The sequence below is a fragment of the Anoplopoma fimbria genome, chromosome 13 (genome assembly GCF_027596085.1).
Source record: "Anoplopoma fimbria isolate UVic2021 breed Golden Eagle Sablefish chromosome 13, Afim_UVic_2022, whole genome shotgun sequence".
In the NCBI taxonomy this organism is placed as follows: domain Eukaryota; kingdom Metazoa; phylum Chordata; class Actinopteri; order Perciformes; family Anoplopomatidae; genus Anoplopoma; species Anoplopoma fimbria.
Window position 1 is genome coordinate 21,991,858 of NC_072461.1, and position 24,586 is coordinate 22,016,443.

At 41.8% G+C, this 24,586-nt stretch overlaps 1 protein-coding gene across 1 annotated transcript; it reads left to right on the forward strand.

Annotated features, from left to right (window-relative positions):
* jak2b (Janus kinase 2b) lies at positions 1-23,524 on the forward strand. The gene is made up of 24 exons (XM_054610355.1): positions 1-119; positions 2,339-2,575; positions 3,284-3,407; positions 3,516-3,633; positions 5,881-6,026; positions 6,867-7,158; positions 7,578-7,697; positions 7,944-8,101; positions 8,672-8,783; positions 9,690-9,876; positions 10,476-10,600; positions 10,832-10,966; positions 12,394-12,481; positions 12,855-12,982; positions 13,281-13,419; positions 13,762-13,913; positions 14,129-14,279; positions 14,423-14,559; positions 15,064-15,253; positions 15,435-15,559; positions 15,655-15,827; positions 20,969-21,086; positions 21,526-21,639; positions 22,557-23,524. Exons 2-24 carry the CDS (start codon positions 2,353-2,355, stop codon positions 22,662-22,664), a joined length of 3,363 nt encoding a protein of 1,120 aa, XP_054466330.1. The 5' UTR covers positions 1-119; positions 2,339-2,352; the 3' UTR covers positions 22,665-23,524.
* The last annotated feature ends 1,062 nt before the right edge of the window (positions 23,525-24,586 follow it).

Below are 24,586 nucleotides of genomic sequence, written 5' to 3' on the forward strand. Positions count from 1 at the left end.
TGTGTGTGTGTGTATGTGTGTGTGTGTGCTAACTAGCTGTCAAACTCTTGCGCTGGCCTAGCCAGCTAGCAGCAGGCTAGCTGGCTAGCTTTGGCTGCACGCCTGGCTCATCTCCCAAAGTAAGTCTTTACACTCGTGCATAACACACTGACAGCTCCTGGTTATTTAAGTGCACTGAGATGAACACGTCACACTATGTGGATAAGTCATTATAATGTTTATTCATAATGATTTTAAAGGTGTCTTGATGTAGAGGTGGGTCTGTGGTGTTAAGTTAATCTATTGAAGCCATAGCTAAAGGCAGCATGCAAGATCAAGGCCTTTTTTTTGCAGCTAGGTTTCTCATATTTCTCTGGATATGTCCCAGTTTAACTGTGAATTTGAGGGTTTTTGTTTTTTTTAATGGCAACCCTCACTGGACTGGCCATGAACAACAACAAGCGTGCAGAAACTGTTGCATGTAAATGCAATATTTAAAATGCAATGCAGCTATTATGTGCTCCTGGAATTCAGATTATATTTAATATATGCATTATATGCATTGAAAAGCTTCTAAAGAGACAGTTGGTGTAAAGGACAGTCTCAAAGGATGTGATGCATGTTGGCAGACAGACATCCTTTGTTTGTTTAGCAGAAGTTGAGATAATATACTAAATCCACTTATGTCATAGCTGCTGTATCCTCTTTCTTTCTTTATGTTTTAAAAGCACATTACATAGCATGCTTGATGTTTAATTGTATGCTTGATCAATACACATATGCAGTACCAGTCAAAAGTTTGGACACACCTTATCATTCAATTTTTATTTTTATTTTTTTCTACATTGTAGATTAATATTGAAGACATCTAAACTATGAAGGAACACATATGGAATTGTGTGGTAAACAAACAAATGCTCAACAAACCAGAATATGTTTTATATTTTAGATTCTTCAAAGTAGTTGAATGAGAAGGTGTGTCCAAACTTTTGACTGGTACTGTATGTGCTGAATAGATTCGACCAGTTTTGATGAGCTATTGATAGTTCTTCATGTACCAAGTACAATGCTGACCTTTCACCATGTTCACTTCCTCAAATGTAAGGATATGCTGCTTCTCTCTTGTATTGTTCTTTGTGAATTGAAGCTCCCTTTGCAGGCTGTTGCAATTCCCTTTGGATCTGAGACACAAAATGTATAGAGTCCACCTTCAATGGATTGGTCAAATACATAATTGATAATGACAATAATCTTAGTGATGTGTTGTGATGTTTTCCTAGTTTGAATCAAGGTGTATGTCATTCATTCATGTCAAATCAAATCTACAGATTGATTTCAATTTAGTATGAATATGAGACACAGTAGTATTATTGGCACGAGTATTTACCACTGCCTCGAGTCAATATTTGGAGGTGGCACCTGGCAGCAATTATATTCACAGCTTTGCACATCTGGATGCTACAATTTTAATTTTAATAACCATACATAATGACTGGTGAAGTACCTGGATAACAGAGAGATGTCATAGTTGCCATAGACATCTTGGTGACTTCCCCCAAAGTGTTCTTTGTGTGAAAACATGAAAATGTGTTTTTTGTTTTTTTTCCAACAATTACATAATTCATGACTTTCTTTGAATTGTAAGTGTCTCCACCTTATATATATATTTATATTATGTCAGAACAGACCTCATTTAAGTTACATGAATTTCGTTACATTATTAATACTGAAAAAATGATGCATGGTGGGCTGATTACATATAAGAACAAGCACAGGACCCCATCAATATCATAGCGTTTGTATTCTAGATTATGATCGTGGAAGAAATACAACACCCATAATCCAGCCCTCAAGTTTCATATAACAGTGTCTTTGAGGGAAGGAACGTAGGGGTGGGCTGAAAAGCAGCTGTTTGGATTTTTTCCACTTTACCACTGCTGAGTACAAAGTACATGTGCATGTAACAGTAAGACTTGTATCTAGATTATTTTACATTTAAGCCTAAGTAGCCTAATTAATGAGCAAATTATACAATTTAAACTTGATAAACTGCGCAGAAAACTGTCATGCAACAGCGCTAATTCTCAATACCCCATTTACAGTGAAACCTTTCTGATTTGTATTTCGTAACTCTCACTGAGAGCTGCCTATTTTAGAATTAGATTTGCAAATTGCATGACCTTCCTCCAGACAGTGGCTCCTCTGCTCTGCAGTTTTATGTAACAGTGGAGTTTTGATAACAGTTTATGCAACAGTTGAGACCATGTAACCTAGCTGATCACCATGTTAGACGCATCACACTTACAAAACAAGAAGCCGTTATTCTTTCTGCTGACGTTTGGCATTTATCCGATTGAAGGTATCGTGTTGTTGATGGCCTCCCTGCCAGCCATGGACACTGTGACTGACACATGCCCTGCGGTGCACCAAAATGGGACTGCCCATCGGGAATCTCAAAACACAAGGCCAGCCGCTGCTGTTCTGAAGATTAATTTCTACCACAGCAGCCAAGGATCGGCCGACAGCAGCTTCCTCGGCTACCCACCGGGGGACTATGTGGCTGAGGAGCTGTGTATAGATGCAGCCAAGGCATGCAGTGAGTACTCAAAGCTTTGCAAGACTGCATAATGCACACACACACTCATGTGTTTTGTTGTAACCCGGAGCATAGGTCCCGAGATAAGGTTATCAAGAGGCCACAGTGAAACCTAAAAAATCGTTGGCTTGTTCAATATTCTCAATGCTTTATTTGCAGTTTGTCTAGCTTTCCTTACTTCATACTAAGGACAAAATATGGTAGTTTTGCTGTGTTTGGTGTTTTTTTGTTTGTTTATTTTTTATTTTTTTACTGTAGTTTCATTTAAGAGTCAATAAAAGTATGACGCAAGTGATACACAGATCAGGGCCATGCAGGGGAATGCTAGACTTACCTGGATGTTGATGGAATCGCATGTTATGTGTTTGACGACAAACCAAACACAACTGACATTTTAGACAATCTTTATTAACCTTTCGCTCACCTGTGTTGGTACTACAAACATATAGTTTTCTAGTCTTTGTCCTAAAGCGTAATATATTATGTGCTCTTCTGAGTTTCCTTAAATTGACACAGTTTGTTCAGGTATAATGTAAATTTTCTTGTCCACTTCATTTATATAAATGAACATGAAACATTGACTTTGATCAAGCGAGTAATACAAAGTGTAGCTACCCTGTACTGTTTCAGAGAACATTTTAAATATATTTGAAAAGGATTCCAAGTTTCGAGAACATAATTCGGTTTCTCATTCTTTTCCTGCTTTAGGTATATCACCTCTCTACTGCAACCTTTTTGGTCTCTTCCGAGAGCGAGACAGCTTGTGGTTTTCACCCAACCACATCTTCCAGCTTGACGAACTGGCCTCTGAAGACGTGTTTTTCAGAATAAGGTAGCATATATGTTGTTGCGTCTGTTTACCTCTGAAGTAACTTTTCCAGATTGAAATTTGAATCTTCTTGTTAATTACTGCATTTTTGTTTGTTAACTTTTACCACAGGTACTACTTCCCTTGTTGGTACAGTAGCGGGGCTTCCAGAGCGTATCGATATGGGGTTTCCAAGGGGTCAGAAAGCCCCGTGCTTGATGACTGTGTAATGTCATACCTCTTCTCTCAGGTGAGCACTTCAGCATACAAACACCCTGCTTAATACATAAATTAAAGAAGAATTCATTTGCACTTTTAAAACAAAATATTAAAGACCCTGTTAGGATTGCCCAGTATTGTAGTTCAGGCATCAGGGTGTTAGCCAGTTGATACACTGAAGTCTGTGCCATTAAAAACGAGAGCTGCCCATGAGAGCCAGTGGCAGAGCGGACCTATTGTCCAAAGAAAGTTCTTGTCCTTGTCTAGAACAACTAAGTCAGCCACACAAAGGACAGTTTCTTCATATTGAATAATGGTTACAGTCACAATGCCACTACAGTTCGATTACTGACAGTGCAAAGCCAAAAGCAGCCGTTGACCCACGAGACTTTGGAAATTATCAGGTTTATTGTTTCAATTTCATTAGTGGAACTTCACCAAATGCTAATTTTGGTGAGGAATATGCACCAGGTCAGCTAAACAAAAAGAAAAGACCCAAACCAAGAATGTTCCTAATACTTTCTGTCTTCCTCAAGCCCATTGGCTTGGCTACTGAAGATTTACATCTTTAGAAATGGGCTACAAATATATATATATTTTTTAAATAGCTGAGCACTGTAGACATTAGCAAACGTTGCTAGAACAGGACTAAAGAGAGCGTGTTTTCTGGGACTATTTTCAACCTCAAATTGCAGTTAGTGGAGCACTAGGACGGTTTGTGTGGAATTTACTAAAAAAGAAAACATGTTCGAGGTAATCAAGAAAGACGTCACCCAGTGCACCATGTGGCCCATTTATGTAGCTTCCCATGATGCATTTTTGCCCACGGGTAACCCAACTGGTTAATCTGGCCAGAGATGCCACATTGACTCACATCCTCCGTACTATTTTAATATCTTGGCGGCCCCCTGTGGTTTTGTTTGTTTGAATGGAACACAATTTTTATTTTCCCTTTGTTGGCGACCTTCTTTAGACGAAAAATGAGTTATAATACGTTTAGTGTCTTTCCACAGGGCAACAATATCTCTATAGGAAAGTTGGAGAAATGTAAATTAGAGATTTATTTTCAGATGTATCATCAGAGCCCTGCGTGCCCTCCGTCACGACAAGATTTGTATGAACTAGGGCTAAAAAGATTCCTCGAGAAACTTGATTACTCAAAATCTGTTATACAAGTTCTTTGCATCAAGGCTTTGTTGCTTATTAATAAAGATAAAGTATTTTTTATTCTATTACTTGATTAATCAATGGAATAATCATATAGAATACTCATTTACTAAACTAATTGATAGCTGCAGCCCTAGTATAAACCACATTTCAATAGAAACGATGTGTGTAGTACAGGTGAATCCAGGTAACTGAAGCCAGTATTATGACAGGAGCTGAACCCTCAGTGAACTGAAGGATTATGTGGATTTATGCCTGTGGAAATCAGCCCTGGTGGCTCGGGACAAGCCTGAAAGGGCTGAAGGGAAGCACTACTGCGGGTGATCATTTGAGGATGTAGTGCGTTTGCAGCCGTTGAGTCATTACACATGCTAGCATTCGCCCCGTACAGATGTTGTTGTTTTTTTTCTCTGTGAAGGATATATGGAATTCCTGGCAGTCTAATCTAGAGCCGAGCCTCTGTGTTTGGGATGGGAAGTAAGGCTATTATGTCTTGAAAAGGGAAGTGTGTCTCTGCTGTGGAGACTCACCACTAAAAACGGCTAGGTCAACAAAACCACAGCACCGCGGTTTGTTCTTTCCCTTCACCTCTTCTCTGGTCTCTACGTGCAGTTGATCTATGCTGTGTGTCTGTATCACAAACTCGGTCCGGGTTTCTGCCAGTGTTTTGCAAGACCAGCGTAACGTAAGCTAGTGGTCAAGAGAGAGAACCAGCGTGTGACTATGATATAGCTATAGCAATGAATGTAGCAGTGCAGTGTGTGTACAGTTGAATTAATATTCTTATTTTCTTTTTATGAATATTATTAATGCTTTAACCATTAATTGCTAATAACCAGACCTGCTCATAATCCAAAACTCTTTCATCAGTTGGAGGTTAAATAATAAAACAACAAAAACAAATCCAAAGCCTTCGTTTATCAAATATCGATGATGATGAATTCGTGGTAAATTGATTAAATCCTACAGTATGCAAGATTTCGTTACACTTCACATGTTAGCACAAGGTTGTACACATACTCTACTTAAGTATATAGACAAACACAAGTCAAAATCCGTCTGTGTTAACTGTCGGATGGGTTCAACAGTGATTGCGTTACTTTCTTTGCAGTGGAGGAATGACTTTGTCAACGGCTTAGTGAAGATCCCCAACTCCCATGAAACTCAGGAAGAGTGCCTTGGCATGGCTGTACTCGATATGACAAGAACAGCCAAGGAGAGACAGATGTCTCCGCTGGACATCTACCACACAACAAGGTACCGGTGGAAAACAAAGGCTGCTATTGATCCGACTCTCTGGGAATCATCGTAAAATGAACACCTGCTAAGCACTCATCATGTTATAGTGATGTATAGTAGCTGGTGCCAAAACAAAACTTTTTTCCCGCACTGATACCAAGGAAATGTTAATTCAATATCTTACTTTGAGGTCAATATAGTCAAACAGTTTTCCACAAAACCTTTGTGTGTTTGGTAACCAAAACAAGCCAAACTTCTAGAACATGTGTTTTGTCTCAACAAAAACTGTACACAAACTTAAAAGTTATGCTTTGAATCAGAGAATATTTACTCAGACAATAAGTTAACAAACCTAAAAATATGACTGAGCATTAAATGCCAACCTTTTAGGAACTTGCTGTTTTTTTTTATTCTCTTTGATTCAAATACATTTTCTTTCTTTCTACCTTTTGAACTAAAAAAATATTAATGTAGCAGTCCTAGTAACTTGCCTAGTATAAGTCAAATCTTTAAAAAAAATATATTTGACACAAAAAAGTTTGTATTCAACAGCATCTTGTATTACTTTAATAATAATAATAATAATAATAATAATAATACATTTTATTTATAGAGTGCTTTTCAAACTTCTCAAAGAAACTTTACAAACATTAAAATCATCATTAAAAGCTACACACTATTGTAATCATTTACATGTAATCATTTGATGAGCACAATACAGCATTAAAATGATAAGAAATCACAGTTTCCACTAAAGATACTCATGGTACTTTTATTAAATGCAATATAAATAACTTTTTAAACAATAGGATTTATTCTGAAACATACAAATGTTGTTTCCCTCCTGCTTACTTTTAGCTACAAGTCCTTCTTGCCAAGAGATATGAGCGCTCAGATCCAGGACTGCAACTTCTTGACACGCAAGCGAATCCGATTCCGCTTCAAGCGCTTCATCCAGCAGTTCAGTCAGTGTCGGACCACAGCGCGCGACCTCAAGCTCAAGTACCTCATCAGCATGGAGTCCCTGGAGAAGTCCTTCTACACAGAGACCTTCCAGGTCAGGGAACCAACCAGTGGACAGCTCATCATCCTGGTGGCAGCCGACAGTGGCATCCAGTGGTGTCGAGAGAAACTGAAAGATTCTGAAGAGGTTGGTTTCATGAGTGCCGTCAGCTATGTTGCTGACTTTTAAATACTTGCAGTACTGGAGGCCTTTAGTTACTAGAATACGTACATAAAAAAAAAAAAAGACATGGACAACTGTTCATGGGTCATAAAAGACCCTATAATGTCACCAAAAAATCAAAATACAAACATGTTACAAAAGGAAATAGGAGATTTGAGAGCTAAAGGCTGTGGGAGACAACTAACAGAAGCACAAAATTGTCCTCAAGCATTGGCAGTATTTCAGAATAAACTACACAGGCTATGTTCATTGTAATTTGGCAATATGTCAACCTATTCAACAGTATTTGTTCTGTGTATTTAAGGCTTTGTGCCAATACAGACAATACATGTTTGTTTCTCGTTTGGTGGCAACAAAAGTAATTTCTTGTGCTTTTTGTCCAGGAGCTGCAGACCTTGTGTGACTTCCCCGACGTCACTGACATCAGCATCAAACAGGCCAGCAAGGAGGGTGCTGTGGAGAGTCGGGTGGTCACCATCAACAAACAAGACGGCAAGAATCTGGTAATTTCACTTTACTCACTTTACTTTACGTAAACAGGAAAATAAACTATTATTTGACCAAAGCCAGTTTTAGTGAATCTGGCTCGCTATCTCAGAGAGGGCTATAAAAGAAAAACTTTAGATTTTGAGGCATTTGGTTTCAATGAGAGACAATGAGAAATATAACACACAGTTTAGAGATAGTTCAAGAATGGTGGAAGTTTACACATTATGTCTAAAAGTGTTTTTTTTTTTTGTATATTTCAGGAGCTGGAGTTCCTCAGTCTGTCTGAAGCCCTCTCCTTTGTGTCCCTCATTGATGGCTACTATCGGCTTACCACAGACGCACATCACTACCTTTGTAAAGAAGTGGCTCCTCCCAGACTGGTGGAGGCCATCGCTTCCCATTGCCATGGCCCCATCTCGTAAGTGAACAATAGCAAAGCTTAATTCATATTTTACCGCCAGCGTAAGCAAGGCCCTTCACTTTCAAAAATATCAAGATTAAATGAAAAAGAAGAAATGCACTTTATTCTTTTTATTTTATAAATGTCTGTCCTGATCCTTAATGATGTTATAGGAATGTCTCGTTAAGCTTATATTTGGTGTAGGGCAGTGGCGGTTTGTGTGTTTCTTCCTGTCGAACTTCACGGTCCAGTGCACGCAGCCGCAAGCGCAACACACAGTGTGTAGATTGATGCACGTAATGCGGAACCAAATTTCACAAGCAAGAGTTCTGCAGGGAAACTTTTAGCAGTACATCGGCTGACATCTCTGCGTTTGCAGCAGTGAAAATTGCTACTTTTTAATACAAACAAAAGTAGCAATATAAAGATAAAGACAGAATACTGTACATTATCTTTATATTTCAAAATTGCTACCAAAATGTAGACGCATTCCTCAGGTCCTCATGACATATCCTAGCAAATGAAACTGTATTTCTCTGCAGAGATTCATGTAAATGGTTTTCTGCATTGTGTTTTTTTCTTTTGCAGAATGGAAATTGCCATCAATCGGCTCCATAGGTGCGGAAACAAACAAGGATTGTACATTTTGAGATGTAGCCCTAAAGAGTACAACAAGTATTTTCTGACTTTCCCTGTTGAGGTAGGTAAAACTCCCCTGTGGTTACCTTGGCATATGTAACTAGGAAGAGTAAACATTTAAATACAGTAACAATTCCTCTGTTGTGTTTTGCTCTGATCTAATCTTACTGGCCGTGGACATTTTATCAGCTGTGTTTGTGCCTCTCTGTTTTACACTTTTTTTTTTCTTAACTCAGAAATCAATCAAACTTCTCAGATGCATCAGTATTTAATGTTGTGTTTAACGTTCTGACAAACAGAAGAAAAGAAAAGAAAAGCTTACAAAAATATAATTAAAATCAGGAAATATCTGAAAAGCTGCATTATAAAATAATAATAAATAATAATTGAGTGTACTTGTATAGCGCTTTTCTAGTCTTCCGACCACTCAAAGCGCTTTGACATTACCAATCAATCACCCATTCACACCCATTCATACACTGATGACAGGAGCCACCATGCAAGGTGCCACCTGCACATCAGAACCCTAACTAACATTCATACACATACATACACACACCACAGGAACAGCCTGCGGGAGCAATTTGGGGTTAAGTGTCTTGCCCAAGGACACACCGGCATGGACTGCCGGAGCCAGGGATCGAACCGCCGATCCTCTGATTGGAGGACGACCCTGCTCTCCACTGAGCCACAGGCTACATAATAATACAAATAATAATACGTTTTATTTATAGAGCGCTTTTCAAAGTTCTCAACGACGCTTTACATCATTAAGAGCTACACAGTAAAAAAAACACTTAAAACACATATGTAGAGTAAAGCATTTTCTTTGAGCTTCCAATCCAAATAATTGAATCCATCTGAACTGGTCTAAATCAGACTTGGTGTAATTGTGTCGATTCGATGACTGAAACTCAAATTACATACTTTTCCACTGTCTTCCCTCCTCTTTGTTCTGCTACTGTAGGTGTACGATGCTTTAGAATACAAGCACTGCCAGATAACCAGGTCTGTCAACGGGGAGTTCAACCTCAGTGGAACCAAAAGAAACTTTAGCAGCTTGCAGGAGCTTCTCAGCTGCTACCAAAAGGAAACTGTGCGCTCTGACAGCTTCATTTTCCAATTCAGCAAGTGCTGTCCACCTAAATCCAAAGGTAAACCAAACAGACTGTGGATCTTTTTTTGATAGATTAGTAAACAGGCTGTGTATGTTTCTGTCTAATTTGCAATGTAAAAATGAAACTATTATATGCCGCAATATATCTATCCTTCCGCTTATCTGGGGCCGGGTCGTAGAAGCAGCAACCTAAGGTCCCGATCACAACTAGATGCGTTGCTAGAAACATGATGGTGCCTGCAAAAACCATTGTTTTCCTCCTCTCTCGCACTGCACGTCTTGTTTTTCTAGCTGTTTTGAGACGCGCCTAGCAGCTAAAATACCCTCAACTTTTCAGTGCCAGGCGCGGAGTCGCGTCGCTCGTCAATGTCAAAATTGGCTCAGGTATCTGGTAGTATTTCGTTACTAACAACTGGAATGACTCAAAGTTGCCTCAGTCCTTTCGCTTACGTAATCAAACCTGAACTAGTTGGAATTTTGGATTCATTTCCACAGAAATGTATCCATCTCTGACTCACATTGGAGTTTCTCAAGTTTCTCTGTCAGTGTGATCACTTTAAACTTATCAAACTAACATATATTGTTCTCGTAAATTTAGTTTTCTATAAGATTATTTTCTTCCCTCTCAATCAACAGAAAAGTCCTGCCTCCTTGTGTGTAGGAGTAACAAGGGCTCCGAAGTGCCTCTCTCTCCGTCTCTACATCGACACAACATCAGTCAGATGGTGTTTCACAAGATCAGGAAAGAAGATCTGGAATTTGTAAGCCTAGTTTGCATGTTCAGAACTGTCATTTGACAGTATTTACTCAGTAATCCAAAAAGTCAATACATGAAAATGTCTAAGCATTCCCCATTGTTGTGTTGTAGCACTAAATTATAATACCACTATCCTATACGGTGCATTTTACTAACATGTCATGATCAAAATGAATGACAACAATCACCTGTTAAGGGTTAGAATTCAAATCTGCATTAATGGTCTTCCTTTCAGATGGAGAGTCTGGGCCAAGGGACATTTACCAAGATCTTCAAAGGGGTCCGCAAGGAGCTGGGAGATTATGGACTCGTTCACCAAACAGAAGTTGTCATGAAAGTCCTGGAACAAGCCCACAGGAACTACTCTGAGGTGTGTGGCTTTTTAAAGCAGTGCAGAACATTTTGTTTGCTATGGTCACAGTTTTCAGAGGGTGCGGCCGCTCTGAGCGCTTCTTGTTGAAAATCTCTGAACTTTTCAGAAAAGTGCTCGTGTGCACTGCTAGCGCTCTTTTACAGAGAAAAATGCTTTATGGACACTAAGCCTAAACCGGCTTGTAGGGGCTGCAAGTGATCAAAAACTGCTTTATTTTTGACTATTCTTTTCTCTCAATGGATTAGAAATTGTTTATTTTCTTGATTTGCACGCCTATGTAAGACAAATGTAGTCGACAGAACTAAACCGACTTGTTTCTGTTCAGAGGAAGCATAAAACCGTCAACATGATGCGTCACACAGTGAACTGCAGTTAAATGTGTCATAATGTGACACAATCGGCCGGTTGTTTTTTTTTTTTTTTTGGTTATTTTCTTTTTCTAAATCAATGATCTGCCTTCAAGAGACGCTCAGTCGCTGCTCAGCAGGCAGAGAGAGCAACAGCGAGGAGTCTTTTAAACTTTAATTCGGTGCCTTTTTGTTATTATTATTATTATTATTATTATTTGGCATCAACCTCGCATTTACACGCTATTGTAAAACATTATTTTTTTAAATAATAGACTTGAAGTGTGAATAACCTCACCGCGGAGCACAGGGCCTGTGAAGACAGCTGCGTAGATTAAAGAGAGATCGTATCTGTGGTGTGATACGGTTGCGGTCTGAACGCTGGGTTAGACAGTTGTGGTTTGTATTCATTCAATCAAACATAACAGCAGCGGTTGTTTCAGACCAACCTATCGGAGAACTGCACTCTATTGGGTACACTTCCCTAGTTTATTTTACTTTTCTTGATGTTTTCTTTTTAGCATTCACTTTCTTACGGATCACATTAATGTAGCGCTGAAATATTTTCTCGATTAAATTGATTTAAACAGATTATTTTTTTTATAAAATGTGTAAATACTTCAGTTATTTTGTCCGACAAGTTTGAGCTTCTCACATTTTAGACTTCGGTGCTTTTCTTTGTTATATGTATATTTTATATCATATGTAAGTTTTTTATTTATAAAGTTGTGATAGCCATTTTTACATTACATTTGCTTGCTGTAACCATTTCTCCTGTTCATTCTGTCCATTAAGAAATCCCTTAACGTGCTTCAAATATTAGTGAAGGAAGAAAATCCAAAGCCCGTGTTTCAAAAACTTTATCGAAAGTTGATATGAGGCTTCAGCAGTTAAACAAATCAAGCAGATCTCTTCCAGTTACTGTCTTTTTAGTACAAATTCCCTCTTTTTGCAGATTTGAAAATTGTGAACCTCTGCTTTATTCAAAAATGACAATGATCGTTAGTTGTTGTTGGTGTATCACGGGCACATAAATCATTTTGTTTTCTATCTTACCTGTCTTCTCTTGTCCTACAGTCTTTCTTTGAAGCTGCCAGCATGATAAGCCAGTTGTCCCATAAGCACCTGATACTAAACTATGGGGTGTGTGTTTGCGGAGAAGAAAGTAAGTCAGCCTGTCCTGCCAAAAGCAATACTGTTGTTTATTGAAAATAACACAATGTTCTGATAGCCATGTGTTTGACAAACAATATGAGCTCATGTCATCATGGTCTCATAATGTCAATAGACCTTGCTTTGCTATAATCTTGATCAAATACTTCAAACACAAAGTTATGCCTTTAATCAGTGGTAGATAATGTTAATATGAACCATAACCATGTCAGATTCTTAAGTGTCCTTGACAAAAGACACTTGGCTGCTCTCTCCTTGCAAGTGTCCTAGTGTAACACCATTTTGCAAAGAGGCTCATAAGGATGATGTTTAATTGATATGTGTTTTAAGAATTGCGTTGTAATTGCACTAATGTCCTGTTTCAGATATCATGGTGCAGGAGTTTGTGAAGTTTGGTTCGCTGGACACCTACCTGAAGAAGAACAAGAACTTGATAAACATCCTGTGGAAGCTGGAGGTGGCTAAGCAGCTGGCCTGGGCCATGAACTTCCTGGTAGGGATATGAGTGTGGTGTCAGATTTGATGTCAAGTAATTCATAGTGTTGATGAAGATGAATTTAATTTGATACGTAAATCGTGATTTTAAAAAACTGAAACTGAATTCGATTGTAAAAGGAAACTGTCAGAAGATTGATTCTTTGGTTTTTCTGTGTTGGTAAGAGACTAGTCTGACTCACGGGATGTAACCTCTGGTTATTAGTCGGCCGTGTATTCTTCTCCTCTTGAGCTATCCGCAGTATTTGTTTAGCGCTGTGGAGTACTGATTTATCTCTCCCTCTCTGAACCTGCAGGAAGAAAAGCACCTTGTCCACGGGAATGTATGCGCTAAGAACATTCTTCTGATCAGAGAAGAAGACCGGAGGGCGGGGAACCCCCCCTTCATCAAACTGAGTGACCCTGGCATCGGCATCACTGTCCTTCCCAAAGAAAGTGAGTTTACGTCTGTCCTCCTCTTAACTGTAATACATCTCATCAATCAGCAGGGGCAGCTGGTCAACAAGGCTGTGTTTGCGATGAGATTGCCTTCTTAAAACCATGTTGTTCATTTTGTGTGGTGCATAATTACAGAAGACACACGTAAAATGTGTCGCTATTTAAGATAAAGAAGGGAGTTTTATTGTATAAAACTGGTTGCATTGTTTTGTTTTCTCATTACTGGGCTGCAATTTTGTAATAAAGTCAAACTGGAGTTTTGCCTGAAATATCCAGTGCTTTAATTAAAAAGAATAATTTACTAACAGTGGTGGGTTGAATGTTTTTCTTTGGGATCAGTCCTGATTGAGAGGATCCCGTGGATTTCCCCTGAGTGTGTCGAGGACCCTGCCAACCTGAGCATGGCTGCAGACAAGTGGAGCTTTGGCACCACACTATGGGAGATCTGCAGCGGTGGAGAGAAACCTTTAGCAACACTGGACAACTCTAAGGTAGGGCTGGGTGCTGTGACCGAAAATATATGCTATATCAAGGTGCATATTCAATACTGGGTGGTTAAAATACTGTGTATATAATGGTATGTGATTTTTTTTTTTCTAAAAATGACAACATGATTTATGTTTCTAGACTTCATATCATAAACAGAATCTGCATATTGTCCAGTATCCATCATCTATACACTATTCTAACCCTTTTTGTCTCACAGAAAACCTTGTTCTATGAGGACCACCACCAGCTTCCTGCACCAAAATGGACAGAACTGGCGAATCTGATCACCAGCTGCATGGACTACGAGCCTTCGTTCAGGCCCACGTTTCGTGCCGTCATCCGTGACCTCCACAGCCTCTTCACACCAGGTTGGTTTATAAGCCACTAATGTTGTCGCCACAGGGAATCTAGGTCACACCAGTGCGGAATCCCCAAGTAAATGTTGATTTATTAATTTCTGATTTGTCAATATTCCTTTGAATGTGCATGATTTTTGTCTTTTTGTCCCCAGACTACGAGTTGATCGTGGACAGTGACATCCTGCCAAACAGGACCGTGGGCTTGGGCTGGTCCACCGGGGTCTTTGAGAGTCAGGAGCCGGCTCAGTTTGAAGAGAGACACCTCATATTCTTACAGCTGCTGGGCAAGGTATGAGGGAGCGTGGGAACTGTGCTTTCACGAGAAAATCAGCCAACCCATAAGCCGTTCATAAGCCGAGACTTGTGACCTCTTCTGTTCGTCATATGCTGTCATGATGATTTTAGACTTTAACTCTTTCCTCATTAAATTACAGCTACATGATTCTGGATGAACAAAAACATGATTAATTGTTTCTCTAAATTGATATTTTCTAACAGGAAAAAAACATTCCATAATATTACTTGTGTAAATTAAGTCTTTTTCAGTATGGTGACACCATAGCTAAATGTTTTCAATCTGAACTTCTAGGGGTTAATGCATTTTGCATGCGTTTAAGTAATATAGGGTAATATTACCTTAAACGTCATGTCTTTGCACAACTCTTCTCCACTACACAAGTTTAATGAGTGTGATTTGCTTTATTTTGATGTACTAACATTGAAGCTTAAAGTAAGAAATAAGAGTAAAATCCGGAAAAAATGACTGCTCACTTAAGTTGTTCTTCTCTTAAAGGGAAACTTTGGCAGCGTGGAGATGTGCCGATATGACCCGCTTCAGGACAACACGGGAGAGGTCGTGGCTGTGAAGAAACTCCAGCACAGCACCGCAGAGCACATACGAGACTTTGAGCGAGAGATTGAGATCCTGAAATCTCTGCAGCACGAGAACATCGTCAAGTACAAAGGCGTTTGCTACAGTGCAGGTATATTTGACCTGTAATTAGCACGGTTTGCCACTTAAACGGTTTGCCATTTTAGGCCTGCCTAAACAAGGACAGCACACGTTTCAGTTTACAGTAAATCTGTGAAGTCTTTGCAAGTTCCAGAACTTTTGTGGCTGCTAGGTCCTCTGGATGACACAGTTTCTTTTTGGATTCCCCTCAGGACGACGAAATCTCCGCCTCGTCATGGAATATCTGCCCTTTGGAAGTCTGCGAGACTATCTCATGAAACACAAGGAGAGGATCGACCACAAGACGCTTTTGCATTACACTTCACAGATATGCAAGGTACTTCCTTTTGTCCAGTTTTGTCCCATGCTTTGTGGAGCTGCTAACCAGTTGAGCTAGAGATACAAGTTAGTGTTGTTTTTCTGCATTCCCAGGGTATGGAGTACCTGTCGAGTAAGCGGTATATCCACAGAGACCTGGCGACGCGTAATATCCTCGTGGAGAGTGAGCTGAGGGTAAAGATCGGGGATTTCGGCCTCACCAAAGTTCTGCCTCAGGACAAAGAGTACTACATGGTCAAAGAGCCAGGAGAGAGTCCCATATTCTGGTCAGTCTCTTTTAAGTATATTCGTTCTCTCCGTAGCAGAAGTCTGCACCCACCTCATGATCCTGTACATCGTTAGTTGGTAGGTTATTGATGTAACCTGCCCACACTTATTAAGATAAGCAGTCATTTAATGTAAAGCTGCAATATCATAGCTTCTGTTTAGAAACGTTTGAGGAACAATCCGGCGCGGGCGCAGTAGTTTAGCCTAATTTCTTTACAGGACAGCGGCACTGTGCTTTCTCAGTGGCTGTCTTGAATCGTATACATTCGTGAATTCGCGTTTGATTTCAAACTTGATTTCTATAAAGAAACAGCTTATTTTTGGCTGTGTACTGTTTTTGCATTACTCATCTAGACATGTTGAACTTGCATGTCTGTAACAACTGTTTGGTCCCCCTCCACACCGAGGACGGCCATGATCAGTGCCCGGCCTGTCTGGGAATCGAACACCTCAGGGCGGGCTTATCCGACGACCCTTGTTTGAACTGTAGTTTTATGCCACTGTCAGTGAGAATGGCTAGACTTGCAGAGATAGGCGGTAATACTGGGCGGGCGTCTGCTAGTGTGGCTGCAGACCCAACAACATCAAAAAGGCTCAGGGCAGTCTCACATGGGCCACCAGGAAAAGTAAGAAAGGTCGATGCTTTGGCTTGCAAGGTAGACAGTCTTTCATCAGAGTTTGCTCAGATTAAAGAGCTTCTGCTCAATCTCCAGCCTGATAATAGGGGACTAGCTCCCAGTGGTGACTCCGCCACAAGGGACTTGTCTCGTCAGGAGGACGATGTATTATCAACTGCAGCCTCATGCAGTTTGTTTACAGATGAGGGGCAGAACGATGATAGAGATACAACCTCCAGGGCATCTGAGGTTTTTTCTCAGGGGTCTGATGGGGGCTCTTTCCATGGATCAGAGGCTGGCCATGCCACAATGAAGCCAGCTATTCGGATGGCTTTAGCACGCCTGGGACTGGATGAAGCTCCTGTAGCAGCGGCTCCTTCCAGTGCTTTTTTCAGGCAGATGCATCAACCCTCTGCCTTTTCAGTACCTCCTTCTAAGCCCTATATTGAAGAGCTCCAGAAGTGCTGGTTAGACCCAAAATTATTCTCCCATCACACTAGTGATTGCAGGAACCTGGCTGCTATGCAGGACCCAGGAAGCTATGGCTTAGATCGTATGCAGTAAGACAAGGTCAGGCAGCGGTTCGCGGGCCTGCGACGGAGAACGGTTCCAAGTCCGAGGCAAAGGGATCTTTTGCCACCTCATCCCAGCCAGTCTTATCCAACTGCTCGCCCAGTTGGACAACCTAGAGCCCCTCGCTACTCTGGGCACAACGAGCAGCGCAGCCGGGCTTCTTCCCGGCCGGCCTTTCAGATGTCAAGAGCACCAGCCCCTTGGGGCCGTCCCCCCAAAGGCCTTAGGGGCCGGGGGGGTCAGACCTGATGTGCGAGGAGTCGGCGTCGGACGCTTCTCTCAGCAGCACCTCAGCTACTGGGAGAGGGAGACCACAGACCCTTGGGTGGTGTCCACACTCTCCAAGGGATACATACTACAGTTCCGATGCCGGCCACCCACTTTCTGCGGGGTCAGAATGACTGTGGTCAGAGATCCCGAAAAACACCTTGCCCTCAGGCAGGAAATTGTCGCACTGTTAGACAAAGACGCAATCGAGCCTGTAGAGTGGCATACACGGCTCGGTGGGTTCTACTCAGTGTATTTTTTAATTCCGAAGAAGGATGGCGGTTTCTGTCATTTCGAATGTTACGACTGGCAGATGTTCTCCAGTCAGTTGTGCGGGGGGCCTGGTTTGTGTCAATAGACCTCAAGGATTCCTATTTCCACGTGCCTATTGCACCTCACCACAGGCAGTTCCTGAGGTTTGCCTTCCAAGGACAGGTTTGGCATCGAATGGCATCAAAGTGATGCCATTCGGTCTCTCACTGGCCCCTCGCGTATTTACAAGGTTCGTGGCAGACGCCCTTTCTCCCATGCAAGCCAGAGGTTTGACAATTTTACCATACCTGGACGATTGGCTACTCGTCTCTCCAACTGCACAGCAGGCAGTCAGAGATGCAGAGATGCTACTTGGTCATGTGAGCCAACTGGGCCTTACAGTGAACTACTCAAAGAGCAATCTTGCACCCAGTCAGAGGGTAGATTACCTGGGTATTACACTCGACTCACAGTCGATGAAAGCCGTCCTTTCGCAGAAGAGAGTGAAGGCTATTCAGCAACTTATAGGTTGCTTCCAGAGGGGCAGGGTTTTGAAATACAGCCTCTTTCTCAGCCTGCTGGGCATGCTGACAGCAGCAACCATGGTCGTCCCTCTGGGTCTTCTTTTTTTACGACCCCTTCAAATCTGGGTCAACGGGCTGCACTTGGATTCCAAGTGGCACCGGGGCAGGAACGTCAGGGTTTCCAGCCTTTGTTGCCGGACAATGAAGCCTTGGAGAAGAACATTATATGTGACCAAGGGGGTTCCTTTGGGAGTAATCCCCTCCCACCGAGAGGTGGTGGAGACAGATGCCTCCCTATTAGGCTGGGGTGCAGTCTGGCAGCGCAGGACCATCAGGGGCCGATGGAGCGCCAAGCAGAGGTTAGATCACATAAACGTGCTCGAGCTCAGAGCAATATATCTGGCTCTGCAACATTTTCTCCCAGCACTGAAGGGCCGGCATGTTCTCATCCGGACAGACAACACCTCAGCGGTGTACCATATCAATCATCAGGGTGGCACCAGGTCCAGGCAATGTCTGAGAGTGTCACAACAGCTCCTTACGTGGGCATTTCCCCCACTTTCTGAGCCTCAAAGCCATTCATCTCCCAGGGGCGCAGAACATTGCAGCAGATGTGCTGTCCCGCCAAGGGCCGCCACAGGGAGACTGGAGGCTCCATCCAGATGTGGTTGGAATGATTTGGATCCGGTATGGCAGAGCGGAGGTGGATGTCTTTGCCTCAGAGACATCAATGCATTGCCCCCTCTGGTTCTCCCTAATGGAGAGAACCAGTCCTCTAGGGCAGGATGCCTTAGCTCACGCTTGGCCAGCCCGCCCTTTGTATGCCTTTCCTCCAATTCCACTAATTCGGGTGACGCTGGACAGAATCCAGCAGGGGGGCCACAAACTACTGCTAGTCGCCCCAAACTGGCCGGGGAGGCCATGGTTTCCAGTCCTTCTGAAACTTCTCAGGGGGATCCATGGCTCCTCCCAAAGAGACCAGACCTTCTCTCTCAGCTGGAGGGACGAATATGGCATCCGAATCCAGATCGCCTTCAGCTATGCGTTTGGCCATTGAAAGCCAGGACTCACTCCTGGCATCCTGTGACCAGTCAGTGATCCATACGGTGCTAAGTTCGAGGGCTCCCTCCACTAGGTCCCTCTACGCTAACCGGTGGAAGCTTTTTTCCCAATGGTGCATGACTCATGGTGAGGTACCGGCGAGCTGCTCGGTGGCCATCATCCTGCGTTTCCTTCAGTCATTGTTGGATGATGGTAGATGTGCATCAACATTGAAGGTATATGCTGCCGCAATTTCAGCAGGGCACACTAGAGTAGACAACCAGACAGTAGGGTCCCACTATCTGGTTAGTCAGTTTTTAAAGGGTGCACAGAGGCTTAGACCATCAAGAGTTTCTGTAGTGCCATCATGGGACTTGAAACTGGTATTAAAGTCTTTATGTCTGCCCCCATTTGAACCATTAGGTCAGACAGAATTAAAATGGTTGTCTGCGAAGACAGCATTTCTGCTGACTGTCACATCAGCAAAGAGAGTGGGTGAACTCCACGCACTATCAGTGAGCCAGATGTGCATGCGTTGGTACCCGGAAGGTTCAGGGGTTACTCTCCTACCAAATCCATCTTTCCTGCCAAAGAGGGGGCCTCCCTCACAGGTAAACCAAGCCATCAACTTGGCTGCATTCAGTCCACCGGCTTCATCTGACGGGGCAGAGGAACTGTCAGAGCTACTGTGCCCAGTGCGGGCACTCAAGACATATGTGGAAGTCACTGCCAGCTTACGCAAGACTGACAACCTTTTTGTCTGCTATGGGGGTTGTAAGCGGGGTGAACCCCTGTCAAAATAAAGGCTCTCTAATTGGATCGTGGATGTGATTCTCCACGCTTATAGGTCACAGGGCCTACCTGCCCCTAGTAATGTGAAGTGTCACTCTACTCGGAGTGTGTCCACATCCTGGGCAGCCTTGAAGGGGGTCTCTCTGCAAGAGATCTGTGCGGCTGCAACCTGGGAGTCTTCATGTACCTTTGCTCGCTATTACCGTGTCAATGTGGTTGCTCCTCATGCCATGACAGCAGCAGTCCTGTCAACGGCTTCCCTTCCTTAATGTGGTAAGCATTCCTCGTGACCTTGTGGGTATAAGTCATCCAGTGCTAAAGCACCACCATCTGGCGGTCAGGAAGAATGAAATAGAACGAGAGTTACGAATGTAACTACGGTTCTATGAATTCTGGATGACCGCTAGATCTTGTCTGTCACTCGGAATTTGAGCGAGAAGATTCCGAAGGAACAGATTGCGTGATGACGTGAGGGTTTTATACTGGGGCGTGCGCCCTACGTCATCGCATGGTCACAGGTGACTTTGTTGGTATAATTACTCAACCTGCGCATATGCGAGATGGAGATATCCAGTGCTAAAGCACCGCCATCTGGCGGTCATCCAGAATTCATAGAACCGTAGTTACATTCGTAACTCTCGTTTTATTTACGTGAAACTGGTTCTGCTGCTGGAGGCCCAGGTCGTGTTGTTGGGCCTGTTGGAGTGAAGGGACTGTCAGACCCTGCTGCTGTAAAATAAGAGGTTTCTGAAGGGAGTCTGGCAGCTGTAGATGTTATTGACATGAAACGGTGGTAGGGAGATATTCAAGTAAACGCAACAAATTTTGTCAACAGAAGCTGCCAAAATCCCAACCGAATGAAAGTTCCTTGTAGTGACTTTAAGAAATCTAAATCAGCTTTTTGTAAAGGGCATGATGCAACATTTCTTGTTATACCAAACAGATAACTCTTTAGTGTTGATCCACGTTATGATTTTTTGTAACATTATTTTATTTTTGCTGTGATGCAACCTTAAATTCACAACATTCCTAAGAGGATAAGAACAGGGAGTCACACAGTTTGTTATTTTGTAGGTATGCTCCCGAGTCTCTGACTGAGAGCAAGTTCTCTGTGGCTTCGGACATCTGGAGCTTTGGAGTGGTGCTTTATGAGCTCTTCACCCACGGCGACAAGAACTCCAGCCCTCCAGCAGTAAGTGCAAACATACTCGAACACGTGATGCATGCACTGGCTTCTTCACCACCTGTTCACCCTTTTATATCTGCTGTCTGGCACTGATCCAGAAGTCCAGCGTGATTCATGCATAGTGGGAACAATTCGTGACACAATTAAACAAATATTTGAATGATAAAGTGATTTTACAAAACAAGTGCAGACAAGTACATGAACTCACAAACAGCTATGGGTGTAAAACAGAGTGAGACAGACGATCTGGGGCGTTCTTAAATGTGCACGCTTTTCCACGCCACACCAGAGAAAGTACAGCCTGTGACTCACTCACTGAGGTCATTTAGTAGTTTGTCATGTTGACACTTAAAAAACATTTCTCTGCTCAAGTTGTTCCACATGTTTTGCTTCATTTTGTTTTAATCAATCTGTCTGTCTTGGCTGTCATCGTTCTCCTCCTCAGGTTTTTATGTCCATGATGGGGAATGACAAGAAGGGACAGCTGATCGTCTATCACCTCATTGAGCTCCTCAAGTCAGGCAGCAGGCTGCCTCAACCTCTGGGGTGTCCGCCAGAGGTAGGAACAGGCACTGTTGTTTACTCTCTGACTGGATCAACTTGTCCCATACACTTACATACTGTTTACACATATTTACACTCTCGCTATTTCACCTTGTATGTCAATGCATACTCATTCATGTACAGCACATGGACACATACATACAAACATGCACACAGTTTTTTTTCTGTCCTGTTTTATTTGTTTGTTTAAGTTGTTTTAATCTAATTTTAAAAGCCATTAGTTAGATGAACTGTAAATATTATATTTGTTGCATTACTTGACACACAGAAAATACAAATTAATAGGCCGATATTATGCAAACAATTTATATTAGATTGGCCAATGTAGCACATTGCCACATGACTTTGTGTTGCAGCAAAAGTTAAATTTTTGTTTTGATTGTTTTGGTGGGCAATATGACTCAAATTTGGGTTTTCAGGAGATTTTGTGGTGGCTGTATTCTATGGAGGTGTTACGAAATTAAAAGGGATACTCCACTCAAAACATGATTCTATCAATTTTCAGGCAACATATCTTAAGAAAGAAAAGAAAAAGATAATTTGTTTATTGGCTCCAACTATCATGATAATCAGGTTTAAAGGTACATGATTTGGGAGGAGTAGCGATGTGGTGATGTGTTAAGGGTTGGCAGCAGCAGAAATGCTGTCTGTGTGGAATCAACATGCGTATGAGCTGTAGCAGTTTCTCACGGCAAAGCAATATTGCAAAATCTGTCCTGGCGTAATGTGGCACTGGTGACGGTGGTGGACCTGGTTCACTGACCAACCCCTACAGGCCACCATGCTTTTGATGTCATTGTTTGTTGGTTTTGACTGTAAATAATTTGCAGCCCAACATGTTTGCTCATCTCAGGAACTAATTCACAAACGATTCTCTTTCTCCCTGTTTTTTTGTTCTTTTTCTTCTCTCAGATACATGAGATCACGGAGGACTGCTGGGACAACGACCCCGTCGAGCGTCCTTCTTTCAAGCAGCTTGCTCTTCGCATAGACCTGTTCAGGGACAGTAAGGAGTTTTAGACAGAAGAATCACCCAAAGTGCCGTGCTCCTCTTCAACCGAATCGCTCTTAAAATTGCTGCCCTGTTTGTGACAAAGGGGCAAAGGCCAAAACGAGATCCTTCTGCTGAGTGCCAGCTGAATGCAGGGTTGTGACTGGAAGAGCGGTGGTTCGAAACTAAGACCAGCTCAGAAACTACTGCCAAGGTGCCTTTAAGCAAGGCATTCAACGCCCATTTCTATAGTGGGGCCGGCACTGGGGAGACAGCAGAACAGAAATGGAGGCTTGGATGCAAAGAACTGTTGAGGGAGATGTTTGTTTGGTCAAAGATCCTGGATAAAGTTTTACAGGAAGAGTTCAAGAGTTTGTGGAGACTGAGTAGATAATTGCCAGGCCTAAAGCTAGAGATGCTTGTGTGAAACAAGCTCTCTCTGTTTGCGTGTTAGTGTCTGTCTCTATGTGTGTGTGTGTGTGTGTGTGTGTGTGTGTGTGTGTGTGTGTGTGTGTGTGTGTGTGTGTGCGTGCGTCTGTGTATCTGTATGATTGTTTGTGTGTGTGCGAGAGTGTGTGTTGTGTCTTTATAAACGGCTAGCAGGGCTAGCTCTCGCCATCATCTTTTCCCCTCACCTGAAGAGAAATTGTCTCATAGAGCGGAGTGTTTTTTTATGTATGTGTGTATATACCCACAGTATAATGGTGTACATATGTCAAGAAAAATTTTATAATTTTATAAAATGAAAATATAGTAAAGTACTATATTTGAACTATGAGCAAGATGTCAGTATTAATGAAGTATATACAAAGATGATTAAAAAAAATCTGTTATTGTTTATGTTTTTATTGTGAGAGGTGGTGTGAAAATTAAAGAACAGTTTAATTAAATTCCTCTGTAAAGCAAAGTCTTGTGGTCCATTGCTTTGAAAGTCCTCATTATTTCCCCAGTATTAAAACAAATGTGCTTTTCAAACAGCACATGTGTATACATGTGACACCAAAACCAGCTACGACGCTCAAAATATTGTTTTAAAATTTAAGGGGAGACGACTGGAGGGGGAACAAAAAACTGAATATACTGAATTTGCCTAAATTAGAATGTAAGTATCTCAATACACATTAAAGTCTGAAGCATATCAGACTGTTGCTTTTTTTCTATTTGAGACACGAAAAGAAAAGAAAATCATGGATGTATCTTTTAAGAAAGGAAGTTGGTCATAAAGATGACGTGAGTTGAACTAGACAGCTCCAATTTCGACTCACACACACTTTAAGCATGTCAGTGTAAAGAATGCTATCCAGAAAAGGGAGTAAACACACAAAAAAACCCTATGGCAACTTAAGTATCTTTAGTTGTAGTCCATATAGCACTATAGTGCAGGGGAAAACATTTGAACCATGCAGGCAGTTAAATGCAATGCGAACTAACTGATCCTCATTATGTAACTGCAGTAATGGAGACCGTGGCCTTAAGGGGCCACATAGAGGGGCATCCACCAAATGTCACTTTTAAAATACAACTGAAATGTCCTTGATGAGCTGTTTGGTTTGCAGACAGTTTAGTAGTCCAACATCTAAAAATACAGTAAATGTAGCAATATATATATATATATATATATAGTATACTAAATGCAATACTGGGTTACTTAAAACTCCTACTCCACTAAATTCCATTGCAAAGTATGCACCTTTGTACTCTGGGGGACTGTTTTTCACCTAGGGAAAGTGGAAAGAAAAAAAAGTTTCTTTCTAAAACAAAAGGGGTTTTTTTTTACTCTGAAAAACATAAAGCATTTGTCCAAATGTTGTAAGTCACATTCAAGGAAAAATAAGTTATTTTATGACTTGTTTTGACTTTTAAACTCTTTTGAAAGTCTACATTTTGACCCACTACATATTTTGTTATTCTGTGTTCCCTAGTGGAAATTGCCTTTCACTGCTTTGCAAAT